The sequence below is a fragment of the Ceratotherium simum genome, chromosome 2 (genome assembly GCF_057802395.1).
Source record: "Ceratotherium simum simum isolate JZ-2026a chromosome 2, ASM5780239v1, whole genome shotgun sequence".
In the NCBI taxonomy this organism is placed as follows: domain Eukaryota; kingdom Metazoa; phylum Chordata; class Mammalia; order Perissodactyla; family Rhinocerotidae; genus Ceratotherium; species Ceratotherium simum.
The window spans coordinates 36971638-36998051 of NC_141901.1; the positions used below are offsets into that span (position 1 = coordinate 36971638).

General features: G+C 35.9%; 1 protein-coding gene and 2 long non-coding RNA genes across 5 annotated transcripts in view; 1 reads left to right on the forward strand and 2 right to left on the reverse strand.

The window, feature by feature from the left end:
* Nucleotides 1-1298: 1298 nt before the first annotated feature.
* LOC106803943 (uncharacterized) lies at nt 1299-6180 on the reverse strand. Its single transcript, XR_015554721.1, has 2 exons — nt 5864-6180; nt 1299-1410 (listed from the first exon to the last, which is right to left on the reverse strand). It is a non-coding gene; the product is annotated as an uncharacterized LOC106803943 (long non-coding RNA).
* Nucleotides 6181-13028: 6848 nt separating this feature from the next.
* On the reverse strand, nt 13029-26191 carry LOC101400583 (myeloid cell nuclear differentiation antigen-like). 3 transcript variants are annotated; one of them, XM_087441092.1, is made up of 8 exons: nt 25919-26191; nt 23335-23716; nt 20097-20381; nt 18998-19158; nt 18310-18462; nt 17250-17672; nt 15625-15813; nt 13029-13317 (listed from the first exon to the last, which is right to left on the reverse strand). In XM_087441092.1, exons 3-8 carry the CDS (start codon nt 20359-20361, stop codon nt 13207-13209), a joined length of 1302 nt encoding a protein of 433 aa, XP_087297218.1. In that variant the 5' UTR covers nt 20362-20381; nt 23335-23716; nt 25919-26191; the 3' UTR covers nt 13029-13206. The 3 variants fall into 3 exon arrangements, with proteins under 3 accessions (XP_087297218.1, XP_087297215.1, XP_087297208.1); XM_087441089.1 differs by having other exon boundaries at nt 23312-23716; XM_087441082.1 differs by lacking the exon at nt 23335-23716.
* LOC147917893 (uncharacterized) overlaps nt 25027-26414 on the forward strand; it is a 43676-nt gene continuing 42288 nt past the window's right edge. The window contains exon 1 of the long non-coding RNA XR_015554718.1: nt 25027-25208. This is a non-coding gene — a long non-coding RNA (uncharacterized LOC147917893). The remainder of the gene's footprint in view (nt 25209-26414) is intronic.

Consider the following 26414-nt stretch of genomic DNA (forward strand, 5'->3'; position numbering starts at 1 on the left):
TTCTCTATATCTCTTTATACATACAGTACGTGCTGCCTAATAACGTTTTGGTCAATGACAGACTGGACATATGATGGTGGTCCCATAAGATTAGTACCACACAGACTAGATGTGTAGTAAGCTACACCATCTAGGTTTGTGTAAGTACCCTCTATGATGTTCGCACCAAGATGAATCACCTAACAATGCATCTCTCAGAATGTTAAGTGACACGTGACTGTGTGTGTATATACATATGTGTATATTTATATATGTATGTATATATATAGTACATATATGTGTGTATATATATAAATATACATATGTATATCCTTCCAATACTTATATTAGAAATTGGGAAAACTGAATGGAAAATTTGACAATTTCATCCGTATAGTTCACAATTTTAGCATTTCTCACTTAACCAAACAAACAAAATATAGAAAAAATTTAGAAAAATTGACCATCATAGCTAACAAGGTTAAATGAAAAACTTTATCTAATATTTAGAAAATTCCGAAACCCACATTTAACTCTTTACTTTCCTCTCAAGCACATGTGAAAGGTTTGTGGACCAGGCTCTACAGAAAGAGTAAAGCCTTCCGAAACACAGGTATAGATTTGACTCCAGCTACTCCTTTCCTACAAACTCTCACCACTGATGTTTATCTCTGACTTTGAGGAAAGTGGAGGGAGTCCCAAAATAACTGAAATACTAGCTCTAACACATGGTGTAGAATGGAGTAAAAATTAAGCATACTTATAAAAATATTAAGATGTATTCGAGTAACTGTGTGAAACTTAGATATTTTCTACCATGTGTATGTGTTTGTTCTCGTTTTATAAAACTGTGATAGCACCATATAATACAACTTTATATCCAAATGTGCTTTTTACTTAATATTATTTCATGATACTTCTTTTCAAACTACCGTCTTGTCTTTTACCCAGGCTCTCACCACACCCACCAAGTTTCCTGTGTACCCTACAAGCAAGAAAACCAAAGCCTACTTCTAAAAATTAACTCATGTTATAAACATGTGTAGAATGAATTTCAAAATCTGCAATAGTCAAAATGCATTTTGCTTTGTTCAGGCCTCAGTTGTAGTAGAATAAATGATGTCAATCATCTTCCCAGGTAGGTGAAGGATTAGATTCAAGCTACTGTGGTTTTCACTTTTCTGAATACAGCCCTACTGCCCTTACCCCACTTCCCTCATCCCCACCTGGAAGAGCCAAGACTAATTCTCCTTTTGTGATCTTGTGGTTACAAACTAAGTACTGGGATCTGTCTGTTCAGAAAACCTCATAGGACTCACCTAATGTGAAACTTCTACTCTGGTATGTAGATCTTCAGATCTTCACCAGGAAATGTAAGAATCACTGCTTGTTGATATCAGTACGAAGAAAAATCAGTAAAGATTTCAGACTCTGAAATGCAGGACGTTAAAAGTCTCAAGAAGGGCAGAGGAAAATGAAGTATTTTGAAGGATAACTAGAAAAAAAGGTACTGGCTAGAGTCACTTAATTTGGTTAGTGCTGGCTATCTTACACTGCTATCCTTCAGGAAAGGAGAAGTTAGGTATTTATAAAATAATTTTGAGACTCCTCCCATCAATGTTCATAGCTTTTGATTTCCTTAGCCACAGAAACTGAACAGTTCCTTTCCGTAAACATTTTAGTCATAATGAAAATTAGAGATAAGTTTTGCTCTTAAAATTTTTTGTTAAAAATTTTCTATAGCTGAAAGGAGTTAAAACATTAGAACTTTCTTATCCAGCAGACTTAAATATATGGACCAGTAGACACCAATTCCCCTTAAATGAAGCTCAAATTTCAAAGGGAGAAAGGGGGAGTCAGCCAGCCACTTTTCCCTCCTTTCCTGTTCAGAGTCTCAGTGGCAGGAAGATCTTAGTAGAGACAGCTATCATTACCAGTACTTGAGCATACCTCCTGCGCAGAAAAAGTTCTGCTGTGCAGATGCTTGTGGTTTCAACAGTATGTAACACATTCGCATAGTTGGCAAAATCATTATAATTGTGTGAATCCTTCCTAGAGCATTTGTAAATGAATTTTGCACTAGCTATCTTCTCATCTATGCCTAGAGTCCATTACTTCAATGATTGAATTTCATTGTTACCCTTACCATTCTCAATTATACACAGAAAACACAAGTGCATAATTGGCTTATGTAGTTACAATAATGAAGCCTTCAAATTCTGAAAAACACTAAGCCTCTAAGAGGGTTGAGGTCCTAATAAATACTTTTTCCTGCATTGTGGGTTTTTTTTTTTTTCTTTTAATGACACTGGAAACATTCTGGAGAATCTGGAGGTGTCAAATAAATGGAACCAATCAGCAGATGGTGTTGTAGTAACCCACTATCTGATCTTCACGAAGAATGAAGCCATGACTGGAAGAAGGATCTTAAAGTCCAGCTAAATCTAGTACATGATATGAGGTCACTTCAAAGGGAAAGAAAACTTATTGGGCAAATCTAAACTAGGGTGATAGAGCAGAAGTTGAAGTCTGAATTGAGAAACCATCTATATAATTCGACAAAAGCAAGAATAAGTAGAGAAAACCAAGGAGGATCTGCCACAAGTGCCATACATACACCTGCGGAATTTCACAGTTTTTTATTACAGACTTTAGTACTAGCTATGGGGGTGTATTGACCTAGTCTTAAGATTAAGGGTAGAGATGGACATTAAGGAGGCTATTACTCATCAATCATATAATTATGTTTATAAGAATTATCTCTTTAAGACAGTTCACACAAAGTAATAAAGGTAAAATTAAGGGACTATCTTAGGAGACAAGTATAATGGGGTTATGAAGCCTTGGTCATATAAGAATTAACTGAGATGATAGCAACATGGAGATAGTTTTATGGAGTTGAAATATTCTCTCTAACTATAATCAGACAGAGTATACAGCACTGAAAGTTTAAATCATATGCTTAACTGTTAAACGTATTTCCATCCCAGGGAATAGCAGCCAATCTGTTCTTATTCTGATGAAATGTCACAAGCAGAATCCATCTTGCTTGGGAATGTGTTATTCAAATGAAAATAGAATGATTATTGATATAGTTCAGTTGGGGCTTAAGAAGATTCTATCTCACATAAATGAATATCGATTGTTTTCCTCATGTCATTGATCATTATAGCAAAAAACAGACAATCATAGTGATTAAATGTCAAGCTTGCCCAATGAATATTTTTCTACAGAACTTTCAGGGAGATATCTTGAAAGAATGTATACTAATAGGGCACCTAATCCTGTATCCTGTGGGAAGACTTCACCCAACCATCAATAGTTAAGATATCCTGTGTTTTATATTCAGTCACCAGACAAAGCTTAATTTGGCAAGTCAAGACTTTTAATTCCATGTGTTAGAAAAGAAAGTTGAACAAGAATTTGAAGGCTTGCCTTATATAACTTGAACAACCCATTCACAGTTGTTCCTGAAGCTTATTTGTAAAGAATATTGATCCTGGAAATTTTGTTTGCTCTTTAGTTAATAAAATAATAAATTCAAATATACCTTTAACCACTTAAATGGACCAAAGAAAAGAAAAATAGTAAAAAAAAAACCCCACAAAACTCATCTTGAATAGCATTGAAAATGCAGACTGATGATCACCATAAGGCACAAGTATCAACTTTCAGTTGTAACTAGTGTACACTGGGCCATTTTGAGTGTCCAACTCATAGTCCCCATTCCCAAGAAATAGCGCTGTGTTATGGAAGTGAGAAAGACATGTGCTGGTAGACCTCCTTAAGTCCTTTAATGCAAACAATCTCAGGGCATTATTGTTAGAGCAATGGCCTTCAACATGAATACACGGCACTTCTCAATGTCAAGTCTCTAGAGGCCAGCATGCTAACAGAAAACCTGGGAGCAGACTGGTTTATCTCCACTCCCTTCTCTCCATAGTGGCTTGGGATCATATGAGTTGCATCAGAACACTTTATGGAGAGAAAGTTTGCTAATCTGTAGGAGGATGTGCGAGAGGCAAGGATAGGCCATAGGCTTCATAGAAATAAGACCAGGGAGCCAAGCTGGCTCCCTCCTCAGACCACAACTACTTAGAATGGTGTGAGCTGGAATAGTATACAGGGCAAGCCTTCCTTTGTATCTGACTTCTCATCCATGTGACCAATCTAACATAATACAGGAAAGCACATTCCTCAATCAAATTAATCAGTGATAATAGAATTATATATGAAAGTAACAATAGTAATATGGAATACAACCTAACAAGAAAGGTGCAGGATCCACATGAAAGAAATTATACGACTACTTGGAGTGACATAATAGGACAATGGAGGATATAAGTATGTTCATTACGGAGATAATCATAGTAGAGGATATAGAAAATTTATATGTATAACCTATAACATAGGTTGCAAAATATTAATTAATGTCAGATACTATTTTCAGAAAAATTATGTATGAAAATCTAGAAAGGTATACACATGGTATAATTTGGATGTTGGAATTTCAGGTAATTTAAATTTAGTTATATTTTGTTTCAGTGATTTGTTGTCTGCATTTAATCATTTTTTCCTAAAATAATCATGTATTAATTACATAACAGGGAAGAAAGAGAAAATGAGAGAAGGAAAGATTAAAAAATCATAAATGATGTAGTGTTTTGCCACTCTGATCCACCATAATATTTTCCCCTTCATTGTGTATGAAGAAAAAAAAATACTCTCCTTTTTTACACTAGGAGTCATTGGGACATATTTCAATGATTTATTAGACTAGCCTTCATATTTGTGAGATATAATAAGAGTCTGGCAAATCCAGATTTCAGAACAGTACAATCATAACTAATAAAAACATGCAATTATAAAATGCAGGTTGCTCTATTTCATTTCCAGGTGTTGGTGTGTGATTTTCCTTCTACCTGGATTTCCCTAAAACCTTAAACTCTTCTCCATTTTCCATGACTGTCGTGTGTATGTGTGTGTGGTTGGACATGCTTTTTTATTTATATATTGCCTTTTTGCCTGGGTTAGATGACCCTTATATAAGCTTATTTAAGCTTCATTGGACCCTGTGAAATTCTTATCTTGGTACTTGGTATTCATTTTTTTTATTGGGCAATTGTATTTATTGAGAGCATACTATGAAGCAGGTCCTGCACTAGTAACTTGGATAAAGTGGTTTAAAAGGCAGAAAGGGTACTCCTACTCTTGAAACTTATAGTGTAGGTGAAATGACAAATATTAATTACAGTTGTAGTAAGTGGTAGAAAAGAAAAAACAAGATCCTATACAATTAAACACCAGAAGACTTCTCCTAGCCTAAGAGGGGATCTAAAGGAGGATTTCCTGAGAAGGATACATTAAATAGGGACCCAGAAGATGAAAAGTTTTGACCAAGTTAGGTTTGTGAAAATCCTGAAGTAGAAAGAAGCACAATGTATTGAAGAAACTTTGGGTAGGAAGCAAAGGAAAGAAGTGTGAAAGAGACTCAATCAGTAGACAATGCACGCATTGCTGTATTCTCTTGTATTCTTATAGATGTTACATATTTCTCTCCTTCCTTTAAGAAAACAGAAGACGGAAAACTTCTTGAGGCCAGAAACAACGTCAAATTCACTAAATATCCTTTGCAGAAATAGAAGATTAAAATGTAGTTAATTTTCAATATATGCATCTGATTAAATAATAATTGTAGTTGGTTTTTTTTTGGAAGATGAAATTAGATGCTATTTTGAGGTTTAAGCACAATAATACGTATTAAAGAAAATGGAGCAAAAGAACAATAAGAAAATATCTTATTGAAGAGAAAATGTCCCTGTGAACATGTGATTACTAATTAGGTACCCAGATCTTTCACTACAGAAATACCCACAGGTCTTACCTCACTGGAGCTTTTTCCACCGTAGTCTAGATCTTAATATATTATTCAGAAATACAGGAATCACTGTAGTAAAACTCTCTGGAGACGGAACTGCAGAATGTTGCAATCTTGTGAAAGGATAAGAAAATGAAATATTTTGAAAGATTACAATGAAAAATGGTACTAGTTTGAGTCACCTAAAAAGTTGACAAGTGCTAGCTACTATGTCATGTGCCATGAGATAGTTTCTCCCCCATTTGCCTTCCTCCCAGAGAGAAAGAGGTTGTGAAGTTATGAGGGGATTTTGAGACTCCACCCATCAATATACATAACTTTTGAAACTGTTAGTCATGGAAACTGCACAAGTTTCCTTCCTGTAAATATTTTATTCAAAATGAAGGATAATAGCAGAGATATCCTCTTTTGGTGTTTTATAACACATACATAGTTGAAAGAATTTCCAACATTAGAACTTTCTTATCCCGTGAACTTAAGTGTGGATCAGTAGAAACCAAAGCTTCTTAAATGACACTCAAATGGAAAGGTGAGTCACCCAACCACTTCTCCCCTCTTCATTGTTCTCAGGGTGGCGGTGGCAGGAGGATATCTTAGAAGAGGTATCTATCCCTACCAGTACTTGAGTGTACCTCCTAGACAGAGGAAGGTCTGCTGTGAAGTTGCCTATGGTTTCAATAATATGTGACACATTCACATAGTTATTAATAGTTGATATTCCTGGAACCTAATAGAGGAGAATCATAATAAATATGAGACTCCTTCCTAGAGTATTTATAAATAAATTTTTCACTGGTTATCTTCTTGCCTATGACTAAAATCCATTATTTCAATGATTGAATTTTATTATTATCCTTGCCTTTCTAAATTATGCACAGAAAACACAAATGGGCTCATATGACTACAACAATGACAGCTTCAAATTCTGAAAGAGAACTGAGCCTCTTGAACAGTTGAGGGCCTGATAAATACTTTTTCCTGCATTTTTTTTTTTCTGTTAGAAATAATGGATGCACTCTGCTGAATTGTCCTGCTGAGACGTGAAATAAATGGAACCATCAGGAGTAGGTATTTGGTAACCTATTATCTGATCTACAAGAAGGATGAAACCATGACTGGAAATAGGGTCCCAAAATAACTGCTAAATATGTGGATTATCAGAGGTCATCTGAAGGGACAAGAAAACAGATTGAGTTAATTCCAACTAGTGACACAGAAGAGAAGCAGAAGTATGAATTTGGAAGTGGTTTAACTCTACCCAAGCATGAGGGAGTCAGTGAAAATCAAGGAGGATCTGGCATAAACGCCACAAAATCCTGTGAGTTTTCATTATTCTTTTTGACAGACTTTAGTGCTGTTATGTGGATGCAACGGGCTGGTGTTAAGGGTGGAGAGGGACTTTAGGGAGGTCAGGGAGGGTCACCACCAAACTCCAATATACAAGGGAACCTCATAAGGCTATCAGTGGATTTCTCAGCAGAAAGCTTACAGGCCAGGAGATAATGGGGTAATATATTCAAAGTACTTAAAGAATAAAACCGTCAACCAAGAATACTTTACTTGGTAAAGTTGTTCTTCAGAAATGAAGGAGAGATAAACACTTTTCCAAACAAACAAAAAATGAGAGAGCTCATTACCATTATACCTGCCTTATAGAAACGCTGAAAAGAGTTCTTCAAGCTGAAATAAATGAATGCTAAATTAATAACATGAAAACATAAAACATACTGGTAAAGAAAATTATGTAGTTGATTTCAGAATACTCTAATACTATAATATAGTGGTGTGTTAATACTCTAATACTGTAATATAATGGTGTGCTAGTCATTTAACTCTAGTATAAAGGTTAAAGGACAAAAATGTTAAAAACTATAGCTACAATAATTTGTTAATGAATGCATAACATAAAAAGTGGTAAATTGAGAAATCAAAAGCATAAAAGGTGAGAGAGTAAAAGCATAGAGTTTTTGTATGCAATCAAAATTAACTTGTTATCAGCTTAAAAAAGATTGTTATACTGTAAGAAGTTTTATGTAAGCCTCATAGTAACCACAAAGCAAAAATCTACAGTAGATACCCAAAATACTAAGAGAAGGGAATGAAAGCATACCAGTACAGAAAATCATCAATTCACAAAGAAAGACAGAAAAAAAAAGAATAAAGGAATGAAAGAACTACAAAACTGCCAGAAAACAATAACAAGGCATTAGTAAGTCCTTATCTCTCAATAATTACTTTAAAAATAAGTGGATTAAGTTATCCTATCAAAAAGCATAAAGTGGCTGAATGGATAAAAAAATAAGACCCAACTATATGCTGCCTACAATAGACTCACTTCATCTTTAAGGACACACATTGGTTCAAAGTGAAGGGATGGAAAAAGATATTCCATGTAAATGGAAACCAAAAGAGAGCAGAGGTAGCTATATTTATACCAGAGAAAACAAATTTTGAGTCAAAAATTATAATAAGAGACAAAGAAAGTCATTGTAAAATGATAAAGGGCTCAAGTTTTCAAGAGGATATAACAATTATAAGTATAAATGTACCTAACATCAGAGCACTTAAATATATTAAGCAAATATTAACAGATCTGAAGGGACAAATAGACAACAAATAATATTAGTAGCATATTCAATACCCCACTTTAAACAATGGATAGATCATCTAGACACAAAATCAATAAGCGAATATTGTACAAGAACTATACTTTAGACCAAATGGACCTAATAGACATGTATAAAACATTCCATCCAACAGCAGAATAGTTCAGATTTTTCTCAAGTGCACATGAAAATTTCACCAAGCTAGATCATATGTTGCGTCACAAAACAAGTCTTAGCAAATTTAATAAGATTGAAATCATACCAAATATGTTTTCTAAGCACAATAGTATGAAAATCGAAATAAATAACAAGAGGAAAACTGGAAAATTCACAAATATGTGGAAATTAAACAAGACATTCCTGAACAACCAATGGCTCAAAGAAGTCAAAAAATATCTTGAAACAAATGAAAGTGGAAACAACATTCCAAAACTTATGGGATATAGCAAAATCAATTCTAAGAGGGAAGGTTAAGGTGATAAACGACTGCATTAAGAAAAAAGCTGAGTGCTAATGTTAGTTTTGAGATTACAACAAAAATAAATTCATGTGCTAATGTCAGATATGACTACTTTTTATGGCAAACTAACCAGCTATTTTTTTGGTTAATCAAATAAAATATTGTCAAAACTCAGACAGTTCTATTAAAAAAAAAAGACAAAAGAAAGATCTCAAATAAACAACCTAAATTTATACTTCAATGAACTAGAAAAAGAAGAACAAATCAAGTCTAAAGTTAGCAGAACGAAGGAAATAACAAAGATCAGAGCAGAAATAAATGAAATAGAGAACAGGAAAATAAAAAAAAAGATCAACAATATTGAGTTGATTTTTTGAAAAGATAAAATTGGCAAACCTTTAGCTGTACTAACTTAGAAAAGAAAAGGAGAAAATTCAAATAAATAAAATTATAAATGGAAAAGGAGACATTACAACTTATACCACAGAAATACAAAGGCTCAAGAGACTACTATGAACAATTATATGCCAACAAATTGGATAACCTAGAAGAAATAGACAAATTCCTAGAAACATACAACTTATCAAGATTGAATCATGAAGAAATAGAAAATATGAACAGATCAGTAAATAGTAAGGAGATTGGATCAGTAATCAATCAATTTTTGCTTTTTCCCAACAAAAAAAAAGCCCAGGATCAGATGGTTTCACTGGTGAATTCTACAAAATATTTAAAGAAGAATTAACACCAATCCTTCTCAAACTCTTCCAAAAACTTTAAAGAGAACAAAACACTACCAAACTTATTTTACAAGGCCAGCATTACTCTGATATCAAAGCCAGATAAGGACACTGAAAGAAAAGAAAGTTATATAAATATAAATACAAAAGTTCTCAAAAACATACTAGCAAAATGAATTCAACAGCACATTAACAGATTCATAAACAATGATCAAGTGGCATTTATCCCTAGGATGTAAGGTGGTTTAACATATGCATATCAATAAATATTATAAACTACATTAATAGAATGAAAAATAAAAATCATGTCAATAGATGCAGAAAAAGCATTTGACATAATTTAATGTCCTTACATGATAAAAACTCTCAATAAATTGGATATAGAAGGCATATACCTCAACATAATAAAGGCGATATATGACGAGCCCACAGCTAGCTAGTATGAGTATTCACCATACTCAATGGTGAAAGTTTGAAAGTTTTTGCTCTAAGATCAGGAACAAGACAAGGGTGTCCACCCTCACCACCCCCATTGAATATAGTATTGGAACTCCTCACCACAGCAATTAGGTAAGAAAAAGAATAAAATGCATATTAATCAGAAAGGAAGAAGTAAAATTGTCTCTATTTGCAGATGATATGATCTTATATATAGAAAATCCTAAAGACTTCCCCAAAAATCTGTTAGTAGTAATAGGCACATTCAGTAAAGTTGCAGGACACACAAATCAATATACAAAAATCAGTTGCATTTCTATACACTAACAACAAACTATCCGAAAAAGACACAAAGAAAACAATTCCATTTACAAAAGTATCATAAAACAATAAAATACTTATGAATAAATTTAACCAAGAAGGTGAAAAATATGTACACTGAAAGCTATAAGGCATTGGTGAAATAAATTGAAGAAGACATGAAAAAATGGAAAGATATGCTGTGTTCCTGGATCAGAATAATTAGTATTCTTAAAATGTCCATTCTACACAAAGTCATCCATAGATTCAGTGCAATTCCTATCAAAACTCCAATGACATTTTTCACAAATATAGAAAAAAAAAATCTAAAATTTATATGGAAATGGAACCACAAAAGACTCTGAATAGCCAAAGCAATCTTGAGAAAGGACAAAACTAGAGACATCATGCTTCCTAATTTCAAGCTATATTACAAAACAGTAGTGACCAAAACAGCATAGTACTGGTGTAAAAACAGATACAGAGACCAATGGAACAGAATTTAGAACCCAGAAACAAACCTATTCATACAGAGGCAACTAATATTTGACTAGGGAGTCAAGAATACTCAACAAAGAAATGATAGTCTCTTCAATATATGGTGTTGGGAAAACCAGATAATCACATGCAAAAGCATGAAATTGGACCCCTATCTTACATCACAAAAATTTGCTTGAAATAGATTAAAGATTTAAAGGTAAAACTTGAAACAGTAAACTGTTAGTAGAAAACATAGGGAAAAAGCTCCTTGACATCGGTCTTCACGATGGTCTACTGTATATCACACCAAAAACACAAGCAGCTAAAGCACAAATCAACAAATGGGACTACATCAAACTAAAAAGCTTCTGCACAGAAAAAGACACAATCAAGAAAATGAAAAGGCAACCTCTGGAATGAGAAAATATTTGCAAACCATCTCTCTGAAAAAAAGTTAATATCCTAAATATCTAAGGACCTTATACAACTCAATAGCAAACAAACAAACAATCCAGTTTAAAAAGGGGCAACAGACTTGAATAGACATTCTTCCAAAGAAGGCCTACAATGTTGACATATGAAAAGGCGTTGAACATCACTAATCATCAGGGAAATGCAAATCAAAACCAAAATGAGATATCACCTCACAGCTCTTAGAATGGCCATTGTCAAACAGATAAGAGATAATAAGTGTTGGGGAGGATTTGGAGAAAAGTGCACTGTTGGTGGGAATTTAAATTGGCGCAACCACTATGGAAAACAGTATGGAGCTTCGTCAAAAAGTTAAAAATAGAACTACAGTATGATCCTGTAACCCCACTTATGGGTATATATTGGAAAGAGATGAAATCACTATCTCAAAGAAATATCAGCTCCCTCGTGTTCATTGCAGTATTATTCGCAGTAGCCAAAGTTTAAAGCAATATAAGTGTCCATCCATGGATGAATGGATAAAGAGAATGTGGCTTTGTTAGGATGGGTCTAGAGTTGTCCTTAGTCTATTGTGTGATGTTTCCTCCTCATGTGCAACCTCTCTGTTTTGTTAGTTTGATGTCCAGGTGCTAGAGATGTGTCTCTATTCTAGCAACATCCAACGTTGCCAGCACTGTTTGCTTTCTTGTACCTCTGTTCTGTTCTCAACCCCATAGCAGCTACTCTGTGGTAGACCTCATTTTATCTCACCTTCTATATGTGCAACCCAGGACTCAGCCAATGAATAGGGCCCCCTTGTATAGCTCCCTTCTCTCCAGATCCAGCTATTTGGGGGCCATGAAAACTGATGTTTACCCCTTTTGGCCCAGTGTGATTGTCATGCTCTGCTTTGACACCTGCTCAATAGCCTGCAGTCAAGAAATCCTCCTAGGTAGAGATCTGGGGCAATTATAAAGACCGCCTTCTGAGTTGCCTTCTATCAGGGATCTATCTTGATGCTGCCTCTTGTCCAAAGCCTGGGAAATGTCACCCCATGTTATTTTATTGAGTTATATTGTTGCTTATGGTGGCAGACTACTCTGCCATCACCGGGAGCAGAAGCCAACGGTTATATTGTACATATTGATTTTAGATATTTAATTTCTTTAGGTGATATTTACTGTCACTTAGTGTAGATTTAATTCACTATTCATTACTTTTTGTCTTTGCATGTCTCTACTTGGGTAACTTTTCTCTGGAATCCACATATTTAAAACGTGAGAATAAGAAAATATAGTTGGAAAACTAATAGTAGTATGTATCTACAAATCAGATGAATGGGACTAGATATTCCACAGCAGCTAGGAGTAGGGGAGCTTCTTGCATATATTGGTACATTTGTGTAAATCAATGATGGTGCTTCCTGAAGAGAACCAGTTATCCAAATGTTCCCCTTCTGGGGGATATAATTACAAAAAGTAATTCTTTTTTCTGGACCAAATACACTTTCCCCAGGGCACAGGGCTTTTTGGTTTGAATGTGGGCTGTGAGACCAACCTGCCTAACCTTAGACATGGCCATGGTGAGGGCCTTGTTTTCTGGAAATCACTGGTAGATCCCAATGTTGGTGAGGACCTGTGTGCCCCACCCTGTGTGCCTCCTGTGCACAAATAGACCACTCTCAAACAACTCATTTATGGATTAAAAAGACCATATCCAGCACTTTTGGAGAGCGATGGCTTTTAAAAAAGGAAATTTTATTTTTTTTACATTATGAACATTTTAGATTCAAAATGTGATATTCTTAGAAAATACAGAGAAATATAATAAGTAAATTTTATAAAAGTTACCTAATCCATAACTCAGATATAAAAATCTCTTAATGTGCTGGGCTATTTCTACTGAATCTATTGTTTAAAAGTAAGTCTCAACTTTAACAATACCACTATCAAAGCCATAAAATGGATTTGGAGGGGGGTTCTCCACTCTAGGTTCCTCATTCTTTCTTTTCTTAGTCTTGATGACCTTGAAGGAGAGATAAGAAAGACACAATGAGATCCTAGCAGTGGACATGAAGCTTTGCTTATTTTTCTCTCTTCAGCCACACTGTGTCTCCTACTCATGAGTCAATCATCCTTGTTCTCTCTCAAAGGCTGTTCATTCTCTCTCTCCCATCTCCTCTTGTGTTCTAGTATCTTTTGAGTCTCCCATCTCCCTCTCCCCATCATCTGGAGCCTGAAAACATATTTCCTGATGTCCAGCATGGGTACATTTGAACAGGGTAGGAGATCCACAAGGGTGGTAAGGAGGAAGCATAACAGAAACGAAAGTGCTGGTTCACCCAGTGCTAAGCATTGAGGGGAGTACTCATTGGGGCAGAAAAATGAGAGGACGCAACATAAGTTAAATATCTTTCTCAGTACAATTGCTCAGGATTAGAGGTAGAAGACAGGGATTCTTGTGTTAGGGGATCTGGGAAGTGGAACAACTGATGTGCATGTACATGTCTATATGTGTGAACATATCAGTATTTCTAATTTAATTATTTGCACTTAATTTAACTTTGATTTGTGTATCAAGAATCCCATGGTGGACCTCTGTTCATGTTTGTGTGTGTATGTGTTCCTATGTATATGAGACAGAGAGTGTGATGTCATGGACAGTCAACCATATCTTTTTCCTGTGGTCCAGGACGTGCATTTCCCAGTATGGTACATTTTGCTCTAAGGTACAGTTATTTAAGATCCTGGGACCACTTAGTCATTTGTGTCTGGCATGAGCTCTGTTGACCCTCTTCCTCATTAAACTTCTTTCTGATGCTTATTATACACATTTTTCCATTTTACCTTTGATCTCTCTGTTCACTTCTTTTCATTCTCATTTGTGGTATCTTTTACCTCAGACCACTCTCAAATACCAGTTTTTCCCAAGGCTTCACTCTTATCTGTCTGATCTTCTCATTCAGCTTGCCCAAGAATCTGACTCAGGAGCTAGAAAGCCCGGGCCAGGATACAAATCTTAGTTCCACAATTTACTGGCTGTGTCAATTAGGGCAAATTACTTACTCTTTAATGAGCATGAGTATCTATATCACTGAAATGGAAATAACGAATATATTCTCATTGTCTCAATTCCAGCACGTTGTGAGTGCTAAGTGTTTTCTATTAGTATAAATATACGTTATATTATTATTTCTTTTAGGCAATGTCATTCTAACCTATAACTTTAACAATTATCTTTAAACTGATAAATGCTTCCGTTTCTAATTGATATTCCTGTGGAGAATTGATATTCTCCAAACCTAGCTTCTTTGTAATGCATTCCTCCAGATAGTTACTAAAATATTTTTGCTAAGATGTCAAAGTGATCCCTCTGCATACAGTCTTTCAACTTGTTACCTATTGTCACATTGAATTATTTATTTATTTGTTTCTGACAAAGGCTACACTATCTGGCCCTTTTTTCTTCTTTTAACCTTCTGATCTCATCTTCCCACAGTCTTCCACATCTACTGAATTTCAGTTGACTGAACTCATTATGCTACTTCACACTTTTCAAAATATACATGTGTCATTCCCTTTGCCTAGAACACATTCCAGTGTCTTTATTTTGCTAAGAAAAATAACGTCTATTGTAGATTAATTTCTCATTTTGTGTCGGGCAGTGAGATAATGTATGTGCGTCTCACTTTACTTTTAAATCAACCTTGTGAGATAGAGACTTTAATCATTTTAGAGGACCAATTAAAGTACTTCCTCAATAACAGACAACTAGTGAGGGCTGAACCCAGGATTCAAATCAGATCTGTCCTACTCAAAGCCCTGCTCTTCACCACTGTGGGAAATTATTTCCCTTTCCTCCTAATTTCCTCTAATATTTTATTATTTAGCACAAGTGTCATGTCCTTTTGAAGTTTGTATGAATGTCATTTTCTCGTATCTTTTTAAAAGTTCTTCACTAGGGCCAGCCCTGTGGCTTAGCGGTTAAGTGCGCGCACTCCGCTGCTGGCGGCCCGGGTTCGGATCCCTGGCGCGCACCAACGCACCGCTTCTCCGGCCATGCTGAGGCCACGTCCCACATACAGCAACTAGAAGGATGTGCAGCTATGACATACAACTATCTAGTGGGGCTTTGGGGGAAAAATAAATAAATAAAATTATAAAAAAAAAAAAAAGTTCTTCACTTACAAATGAATGCAAGCGAACTGTTTGTGTTCTCCTCTCACCTGCTAGACTTTCTGTGTTCAAAAGACAGGAATCTGGTACTCTCAAAACCTAAACAAAATTATTTGCCTTTTTGGAAAATGGCAATATTCCTCTATCCAGTTCCCACCTGAATGAAACTGTGATCTCCACATGTCAATTTCAGCTTCTGGTCAATTTTTCTCAGTTGAAAGCAGAAGAGTCGAAGTTTATCTCCTTCCTCACATTTGATATTGTGCCATTTTCCATTTCCCACTACATCCATCGTTCCTGTATTATCCTGTATTTCATAGATTGTGTTCTTCTTAAGCACTTTTTTCTGTAATAGAAATTTAACATTCAGTTTCGGAAAACATAATAACTTTCAGAGGTATGAGAAAGACCCTTGTGACACAGTAAATACAAAACATATATAAAAGCAATTATAGACCAGATATACATATGGCTTTGGCAAGGTTTTCTCAGGAAACTTTGCTTTTATTGTTCTGCTTTTTTATTTTTGCCTTTCTTGTTCCAGATGTTTTCTATATGACAATTCTGGAAGAATGAGTTTTATTCCTATTTTCTATGGCTTCTAACTCAAAGGGAGCTTTGATTCCTTAAAACTGGAATCAGAGGAATCAGAAATCCTGGGTAGACTTCCTGGGTTCCCATCCTTATGCAGAAATGAATGGACGTTGACTCCCGCTATTCCTTCAGTAGATTATAAAGACTCTATATAACAAGTAAGGTTCTAGAAACTCACTAATTCTTTTTTCAACCTTCTCCATTTACTCTTCTCCAATATCTTATCCCCATTGACCTAAGTCCCGTGGTTCATATTCTAATGAAGTGTTTCACTTAATTGTGTTTCACTCATTTAAGCTATTAATCATCAATTCTATAGTTGCATTTATAAGCATGATCTCTTAAAGACAGTGTAAGAAAGTAATGGAGGTAAATTGAGAGGTTATCCTAGAAGACAGGTATATAGCATTATGAAGCAATCATAAATAATATTAGGTAAGTTCAAAGCAATTTGTAAATTTTGAAATTTTTACAAAATTGTAAAATTGAATGCATTGAATTCATCATACTAACTAGTACTCTGAATTTGGACATTGATACATCAGTAAAACTCTCTATGCCTTTTTTTTTTTTCCCTGATAAATAAGGGAATTAGATTGCCATATCTTCCAAATATCATGCAATACAATATTTCTCAGTCTTCAGTAAACTGTTCACAAATAATTGATTAAATGAATAAGATAGAGGAGACAGCATTGAATGGTTATGTCATTTGCCTAACTTTTGAATGTAAACGCATTCAGGAGAATACAAGCCCATCTATTTATTACTCTGAATATATGGCACAACTGTAATTCAACCTTGGTAGGGCAATCTATTCTTCAAGGTAAAAAGAAAATAATGATTTATACAGTTGTGGTGGAGCTCAGAAATAAAATTATTAGCATGTGCATATTGATATAGACCCTGCACTGTCCTTGTTTATGATGGCTGAGAATAGATAATCATAATGATGACAAAATTTCTTAGCAAATCTTTTTCAAAGAACTTGTATGGGGATATCTTGGGTTGAAGAATGGTAATAGGTCACCTAGTCCCATTTCTTGTTGTGTGGATACTTGACCACCTATCTCTAGTCAAGATAGAGTCCTGGGTTCCAATATTCAGTCAGTAACCAGAGCTTGGCAAGTGAGGAGGCTTACTTTCAGGTGTTGGTGGAGAAAATGAAAAACAATTTTAAAGGATTACCTGATGTAACGCAAACAACCCATACACAAATGTTCCCGATGCTTGCTTGTAAAGACTATCAATCTTGGGAGTTTCATTTGCTCTTTTGATAATGCTGTTAGGGACCTCAATCTTTTGATCAATACTAGCTTCAGACACAGATGATGCTTCATTTATCTCCAGGATTCCTTTGTCTTCAAAGTAATCTGATATGGTAATGATGTTCTTTTTTGTGAATTTCTCTTTTAGGTTGATGTTTAAAACCTTCACTTGGAAAAATTGACTCACAGTAGCCACAGTAGCATGAAACATTGTGTTTTTTCCCTTTTCTGGGGACTCATATTCGAATGGCTCTGTTGCTTTCAGTACCATCACTGTCATTGGGCCCTTTGGAGGAACACTTCTTCTGGCAGCTACCTGACGTTGGCCTTGCTTTATCTGGTCCTGTGTTGGACAGAAACAGGAAAATAAACTTACAAGTTTGAGCAGAGAATACGAAGTTATTTTCTCATGAATGAAACCCCAATCACAACATTGGGCCACAACAACCTTCACAGATATTTGGAGCTGGGACCAGGCTAGAAAGGAATTGTTTAGCAAAAAGGAAAGGCTAATGAACTGGTATAGCTTAGCCGGCCAAAGTATAAGTAGCAGACAATGGCATGGAAGTTAGAAAACACTCATTTAAACAGAATAATCTTTCTGAATTAAGGCATGATCCCTAGTGAGAACAACATAGAGCTGTGGATGATGAGGGCATTGTTATGAAGTATCTAAGGGATAGATTAAAGTAGAATAATAAATTAAAATATATCCTCTATCCATTTAAATGACTAAAAAAAATAAAATATGTACTTAGAGTGGTGAGACCTGAGATATTACACATGGTAATCACCTGTGAGTGATTGGACTTACCTGGATGTGCCTTCTCATCAATGTGACCAATTTACCATAGCAAACAACTTTGCCAAAGCTAGCCAATCAGTAACAAGAGTTATACATGAGAATAGCAATAGTAACTGTGGAATGCCCTGTTACTGGGTTGAAGCAAACTTGGAAATGAGAAACAGGAAGTGCATACCTTAGTTAAGAATGTGGAGGGTAGAGTCCATGATGAGCTCTGGAAAGGTGGTGGCATGCCCATGGTTGCAGATGAGCTGGCTACTGAAGGACAGAGAGGCTGAATCTGCTCCTGGGACACCTTATTCTTTTTTGTTCCAGTGTTTTTTCTTTTCTGAAAGGAGTTTAATTTTCCTGTTAATGGTTTTCAGTATTAAAAGAAGCAGAACATATTTTCATTACTTTGTAGTCTGTTCTATTTATGTGGAATGTGATGTCCTTGGAAATTCCGGGGAGTTCCAACCCATTACCAAAGAGATGGCCAGTAGGTAAGAGTGGGCATAGATGGCAGCATTAAAAAAGGGATGGCCGATTTAAAGAAACATTACTTCTCTAATCACCACTGTTTTGTGATGGGAAGAGCACTGGTCTTGGAATTAGAAAATCTAGGTTTGTGAAAGCATAGGCAAGATGAATTTCCAATCTGATTGTTAACTTATCTTTATAATGGGGATTATGTCATCATATTTATGTCATAGAAATTTTTACTACAGCTCTATAGTGCCTTGCTCTTTGCCTGGCACAAAGTAGATGCCCCATAATTCCTGAATTTGGTAAATTTGAACTGCTGGAACATTAATAAAGAACCAACTGCCATAGCAGAGTTCCTTCCATGGGACTTCCATCCTGCTTCTCTTCCTCAAGCTTACCTGAGTCACAGGAGTCATCTTTGCTCTTTTAAATGGCAGATTGCTACTTGTAGTGGGTGCAGGTATGTCAGGACCTGCTGCTTCCTGATTTTTCCTTTTCAATAGAGTTGCCACTTTTTTTTTCTCTTTCGCTGCCACTTTTTTTCTCTCTTTCGTTGCCACTGAAGCAAAAACAAGGACACAATAAACCCAGAGCGTCTGGTCTAAGACAGCTGAAGCAGTTTCAATGTTATTTACTCCAAGCTCTTGCTTGTGGGTCTAGATATGCTTTTGTCTACCCTGACTGCATTAGCCAGCCTGGCACAAGGGGACCAAAAGTAACAACATGGGCAGGAAGACTGTCTCATGCTTCTTTAGTATTTTTCGTACTCACTCCTTGTGCAGTGAGCCTGTCCTTCTCATCCTCTGGATCCCATGTACCTCATTCAAACTCTCTCCCAACTCTGTTTCCTTATCATTTCCTTTTAAAAAATCTAAGATTTTCATGATGCTGACTGGTTGATCATGTTCTTTAAAAGATTTATTAAAATTACAGAAACTGCTGAAAGGAAATATGATATGGATTCATAATGTGATAAAATGGTAATATTGGCATTTGAATTTTAAAAATATTTGTTTTTGCCCAGTGATTTTACAAGAGGGTATGTTCTTCACATCTCTGAGAGGTAGGTTTTTATGTTAAGTACTGCTGTGTTTTTGCTTCTAGAGGAGATGATGATCGTGGAGCAAATGCGCTTAATAGAACAGGCACATTAATTGGTTAAATGTAAACGTTTTTAAATGAACCGCAACTCTTAAATTATTCTTTTGTCATTTTCTAGCATTTCTAACATACTAGAAGCCTCAGCCTCTTGTCATCTCCCTCTGTCTGTTGTTCTTTATCCTCACCCCAGATACACCCTCCAACATACATCAATCCCCTTTATAGGAAAGGGGATGCCCTAACGTGTCAACTTGTTGGCTTCTGCAGTACTAACACAGTCATGGCTACTGAGTCCTAAGCTAGGAAAGGGTTGTTTCAACTATGACTAAGTCAGGGTTCTAGTCAAGGTTGAGGATGGTGCAGAGAGAGTGAGATTGAGGAGTTCTTCCTCATTACCTTTTAACTTTTCATTTCTGAGACTTTTAACAACACTTTTAAGTTCTGCTATGTCTTTGTACAATTGTATTAGTTTGTCAACACAGGCGGGTCCCTGGTACTTTTCTGCCATTAAGTTAGCAATCTCAATTTTAGTATATTCATTTTGAGATTTCGCAGTCAGTTGTAAATCATCGGCCAGTAAAGATTTAATAATGCTAAAATGATATCCACTGATGGGCTCTAATCCCTTCAGAAGAACAATTTTCTGGTATTCATTCACCATCTCTCAAGTTATGGATGAGCCTACAAGAGAAAAATAACACACAGTGTTACACATTTATGCAGACAATTTAAAAGACTGTTAATGTTTATGTGTATGAGTGGCCCATGTCCAAGTGTTATCCATGGATGTGTGTGACAAAGAGGAACTTAATTACCAGATGTGTCATTTAGAAAATTTGTTGAGAAATTCTGTACTAGGAAGGCGTAAAACATTATTAATGATGATAGTTGAATTGAGTCAGGAGTAGGTGTGGTGGAAAAAGGCCTGGAAGGGCCGGCCCGGTGGCGAGGCGGTTAAGTACGTGCGCTCCGATGTGGCAGCCGGGGTTCACGGGTTCGGATCTGAGGCGCGCACCACCGTACCACTTGTCAAGCCATGCTGTGGTGGTGTCCCATATAAAGTAGAGGAAGATGGGCACGGATGTTAGCTCAGGGCCAATCTCCCTCAGCAAAAATAAAGATGAGGATTGGCAGATGTTAGCTCAGGGCTGATCATCCTCACAAAAAAGAAAGAAAGAAAGAAAGAAAGAAAGAAAAAGCCCTGGAAATAAGTCATTGTTGTAGTGTTTATAATATGGCCTGTATAGTATCAAAGTCCCTGGTTCCTCTTCCTTTCCTTGATTAGTGCTAGAGCCTGGCCATTAATGTCTGTTGTTGTTTCCTGACTTCCCATACCCACTATGCCTGAAGTGACCTATGTGCAAAATGGGCTGCAGCCCCTCACCTTATGTGAATATCCTTCTGCAACAGCAATACAGTTCCATGCTGTACCTGCCCTAGTCCACTTGGCTCTTCCCTAGTCAGCTCTAATTAGCATCATCTCTCCCTGTGGTTGGACCATGTTCTTTGTGTCCTATGTGCCCATATCACTGTCACTTTGCTAGACTTCTACCTGCTCCCTAGCGTAGGATCATATCATATTGTCTGGGATTGTTTAACAGTTGCTTGAATTTCCTCCTTCCAGGCTTAATTTCTCTAATTAGTTATTTTCATAGATCCAGTTATCTTTCTATAAACCACATTTCTGCACTGCTTGAAAGCATTCAATAGTTCCCCAGTTTCTTTAGGAGAAATTCCTTGATCCTTAACCTGGCTTGGAAAGACTTGAATAATCTGTCTCTTTCTTCTCTCACTTTCCATATTTCATCTTAAAGCTCAAGAACTATGCATATCTTCTCCTTCCAATCTCTTATGGAATATACTTCCTACCTTTCTTCTTAAAAAGTAGATCTAGAGAATACAGGGTCTTCATGAAACTAATCAAATTTAATTTAGAAGTCTGCCAAATTATGCAAATATGCAGATGTACTCAGCATGTATCCAATCATATGGAAACGCTTACATACCATATTTTTATGTATAATGTCCTAAACTCTGAATATAGCTTATGAGAATCACTGTGAAAAATGACACTTCTATCATTTTTTCTCCAATATCTTCTGTCAATGCATTGACTCAGGAAGCAGAATATGGGTGTTAAGAGCTTAAACTTTAGAGTTCAGGGGATTTGGCTCCTAGAACATAATAGTTTGGCAATATAGTTCAATGGACACAATTAGAATCTAAATTATTGATTTGTAAAATTGGATTGAAATGCATCCCACAAGGAGATAGGTTTGAACTAACAAATAGAAAATAGAAAACAAAATGTAAGACATGTCAAAATCCAGGATAAAGTGTCAACATCCACATGTTATTAGTTGCAAAAAGAGTGAAAACTAAAGTGAAAAGGAGGAAATATTTGAAGAAATAATGAGATAAACTTCTTGGAATTAAAGTAACAGGAGCATCCTCAGATTGATCAGGCCAATAGAATGCTAAATAAGAAAGTGAGGGAAAAACCCACACCAAGACATAATGTAGAGAAACTGAAGAATATCCAAAAACAAGAAAAATTTGACACTTCCAGAAAAAAATAGTAGCTTACTTACAAAAGTTCAAAATCAAATTCTCAACAACAAAACTACATGGAGTAATTTTGTATAGTGTTTGCCCCAAATCCATATCTGCACTTTCAAAACCTCCTAAAATTGTGAAACCAAAAGGTGTGTGTGTGAGTGTGTGTGTGAATTTGGTGACAAAATTTATTAGGAAAAAAAGATGATGTGAGACGGCAGGAGTCTATGTACAATTTTTTAAAAATTCTCCTTTAGTGTGAATGTTCATATTGTCTTTCTCCTGAAATATTAGTGCATTTAAGATGAGTCAGGACCTACACCCAACTGGGCAATCTATGTAATATGCTATATATAGTGAGTGCCTTGAATAGCCTTTCTTAAGTCACTCAAATTCTGAATTCCAAATCCTATGTGATCCCAAGGGTTTCAGAAAGATGTTATCAACCTAAATTGAAGAAAAAATAATTTTGAAACAGGGATTTTTTATCCAGCGAAACAGCATTTTAAATGTAATGGCTTATAGATGAATCTTCAATATTTTCCAACACAATTAACAATCAGAAGATTTGTAACACAAAGACACCTACCAAGCACTCTTCTGGAAATAGTATTCAACAAGAAAATAAAGCAATTGATGCCGGCCCTGATATCTGTTCCCCTGCATTGAACCCAGCATATATGGGGTTAAAACCAAAAAGCACTCATTCCCCCTTCCCTGCTTTTCTAAGTTACATTCACTTGTAGATATTGGTTGTTTTATCCTTTGTGTCCAGGAATTCCAGGAGACAAATGGAGGTAATAAATTGTTAAAAGCCCAGGTGGCTACAAACTGAAACTCAGGCTAATTACCAGTTCTTGAGGTTTGTTACAGGGAGACTGGTATCTCGAAATTATCAAGAAGCTGAAGCTCCCCAACTCCTGGTTCCTGGCGCCTAATCCATCATTCATCACAGGGACAGACAAACAGAGGACCCCTGCAGCTTCCCTAACTCAGCTAAACGCAGGCTGGCAGAAGGACAGCGAACTGCAAAGCCACAGCTCCCCCTCCCCTACCTAAAACCTTGTAAACTTTGTACTTGTTAATTGGTAGCGCTTGCAGTCCACTCGCCAAGGCCAAATTTCGGGTGATGTGAGAAGATTGATTCATGGAGCCCTAAATCTCCTGCTGTAGATAGGTATAACAGCCAGCTTGGCGCCAGAGGGCTGGGATCCCTCCTCCAACAAATAATCACAGTCCCAAGGATACATTCTTTCCCACAGACTTTCCTTTAAAAACTCCGACTCCTAATGCTTCAGGAGGGCTGTAGATTTTGGGGCATGAGCCCACAGCAGCCTCATTTTGCTGGCAAAATTAAACCATTTTTCTTTTCCTCGATTCCTGGTCATTGTGTTCATTGATTCCGGCCACAGTGACAGGGTCCCGGGTTTTTCCGGCTACAAAATCAGGTAAACAAAATGCTGCAGGCAAAAAAGTAGGCGTGAACAAGACCTTGATTAAGTCTTTTAATGTTTTAAAAATAAACGGCAGAAGAGAAATGAAACTGAAAGTAGATCAACATGGTGGGGTGAAGGAAGGGAGAAAAGAGGATATGAGTATTCACTAAGTTGCTTGTTCTTAAGAAGTTAGAGATACAAATTTAAAACTATTGACAAGAAGAAGACAAAGGAAGCATGGAATAAGTATTACAAATAGTGTTACAAACTAGTCAAAATACAGCATTTCACCTAATGTACATAATGCTGAACCCATTAAAAGACAAAGTTTTCAAACTGGATTTTAAAAAATCTACCTATGTGTTGTTGACAAAAGATCATCTAAAGGTTTAAAAAAAATAGTTGCAAAAAGTTTTATCGTGCAAACATTAATTCAAAGAAAGCAGTGTATTTGTATTAGTGTAGCTTTAAGTAGACCTTAAGACAAAGACTTTTGTGGGAGATCAAAATTGGCCACCCTGAAACAATATCTCTTTACCTTGATTATTTTCTCTGAAAGAAACTTAAACCTTCCCCGAAACTTCCTCCTAAAAGTGACAGAGTGGGAGGGTTCTTGCTGAGCCCATTCTTTTCAAAGTTCTGTTTACCAAAACATTTACATTTATAAGGGAAATCTCCATTTGTAAAAGTATCTCCCTCTCTGTACTGGGAGGAGGGGGGATGAAATCATCTCTAGAAACTCAAGGATGTGGAAGGTGAGGCCTTAAATCTGTGTAATAACTTTCCTCGTTTCCTGTGCTTTTCTGGTAATCTCCCATAACTGACTCCCCCCACCCCCAACATCCTCCTTTGGCTTTAGCTGATGATAGTATTTAAGATGAGAACCTCCGCCATTTTGTGGAGAAACTCAGTTTCCCTGGTTTCTCCCACTTATACATGTTATTAAACTTTGTTTCATTTTCTCCTGCTAACCTGTCTTTAAATTATTTGGCCAGCCATAAGAACCTTAAGCGAAAGGGCGGAGGGGGATTCTCCCTCTTCCCCAACACTTTCATCAGAACTGGAATTTCACTACACAATGATAAAAGATTTAAGTTCCAGAAAAAATTTAACTGTAACAGTTTTAATTATGTATTTATCTAAAAGTAATAAGTATATTATTTATTAATTCACATTTCTTTATATTATTATAAATAGTATATTATAAATAGTATTATGTAGTATATCCCTTTCACTATATATACACACATATATAATATTTATATTAGAAATTAAAAGAACTATTTGATTCTATGATTGTAGTTTGAGATTTTAGCATATTTTAATTACCGAATGAAGCAAAGAAAAAAATCAGGAAAATATTTAGAAAAACTGACCAATACAATTAAGCTTCAATAAAAGGCTTTATCTAACATTTAGAGAATTCAGAAACCAATATTTCAAACTTTACGTTCCTCTTAAAAACAGGAAATGTTTATGTACCAGGCTCCTCAGAAAGACTAAAGCATTCCAAAAGGTAGGTATAGATTTAATGGTCTCCAACTGCCTCTTTCTTACAAACTCTCATCACCAAAGTTTACCTCTGACTTTGAGGAAAGCAGGGAATTAGTCCCAAAAGAACTGAAATATTGCCTCTAAAACTTGGTGTAGAATGAAGCTAAAGTACTTATGAATATATCAAGACACCATGTATTTGAGTAGCTGTGTTTGTGAAACTGAGAAATTTTTTATTTCATGTGTACTTTTTCTCATGTTTTGTAAAATTGGAATAATGTTATATAATATAGTTTTACATCTAAATGTGTTTTTTACTTAATATTATTGCATAATATTTTTTTCATGCCATTATTTTGTCTTTTACCCCGGCCTCTACCACAAACACTTGTTTCCTGCACAGCTTCCATGTAGGAAACCAAAGCCCTCTTCTAAATATTAACTAATGCTATAAACACCTGGAAAATGAATTTTAAAATCTGCAATAGTCAAAATGCATTTTGCTTTGTTTAGGCCTCAGTTGTGTTGGTATGAATGATATCTATTACCTTCCTAGGTAAGTGAAGGATTAGAATCAAGCTGCTGTGGTTTTCTCTTTTCAAAATGTGTAAATACCAGCCTTACTCCTCTCAGCCCTACTCAAAAGACTCAAAAACTAATTCTCCTCCCGTGATCTTGTGGATATCAACGAGGTAGCCAGATCTCCTCTACAAAAATCCTAACAGGACTCACCTCACTGATAATTCTTCCACAGTAGTCCAGATCTGGAGATCTTCTTCAGAAATGTGGCAGCTGGTATTTGTTTTGTTTGAGGGGGAAGAAAAATCAGTAAAGCTCTCAGAAACTGAACTGCAGGATGTTACAATCTTCTGAAATGCCAAGAAAGCGAAGATTTTTCAAAGATAACACGGAAAAATTGCACTGGTTAGAGTCACTTAGTAACTTCACTAGTGCTGCTGGCTACCTCAGCCTGTGCTACATCCCCAGAGACAAAGAAGTTATGAAACAGTTTTGAGACTCCTCCCATTAACGGTCTTAGCTTTCTATTTCCTTTGTCAGAGAAACTGAATAGTTTTCTTGATGTAAACATCTTAGTCATAGTGAAAAATCAGAGCTAAGTTATTTATTTATTTATTTATTTATTTATTTACAAAGGTCTGAAAGGAGTTATGATATTAGAACTTTCTTTCCAGTGGACTTAAATGTGGGTCAGTAGACACCAAAGCCC

What these genes read in the sequence shown, in the direction of transcription:
- LOC101400583 (XM_087441082.1), bottom strand. Translation starts at nt 20,361, where the DNA reads ATGGTGAATGAATACCAGAAAATTGTTCTTCTGAAGGGATTAGAGCCC. An exon ending in CAGAAATGAAAAGTTAAAAG is followed by an intron (nt 19,159 to 20,096) that starts GTAATGAGGAAG and finishes TTTTTGCTTCAG; the next exon opens with TGGCAACGAAAGAGAGAAAA. An exon ending in GAGATCACAGTTTCATTCAG is followed by an intron (nt 13,318 to 15,624) that starts GTGGGAACTGGA and finishes CTCTCCTTCAAG; the next exon opens with GTCATCAAGACTAAGAAAAG.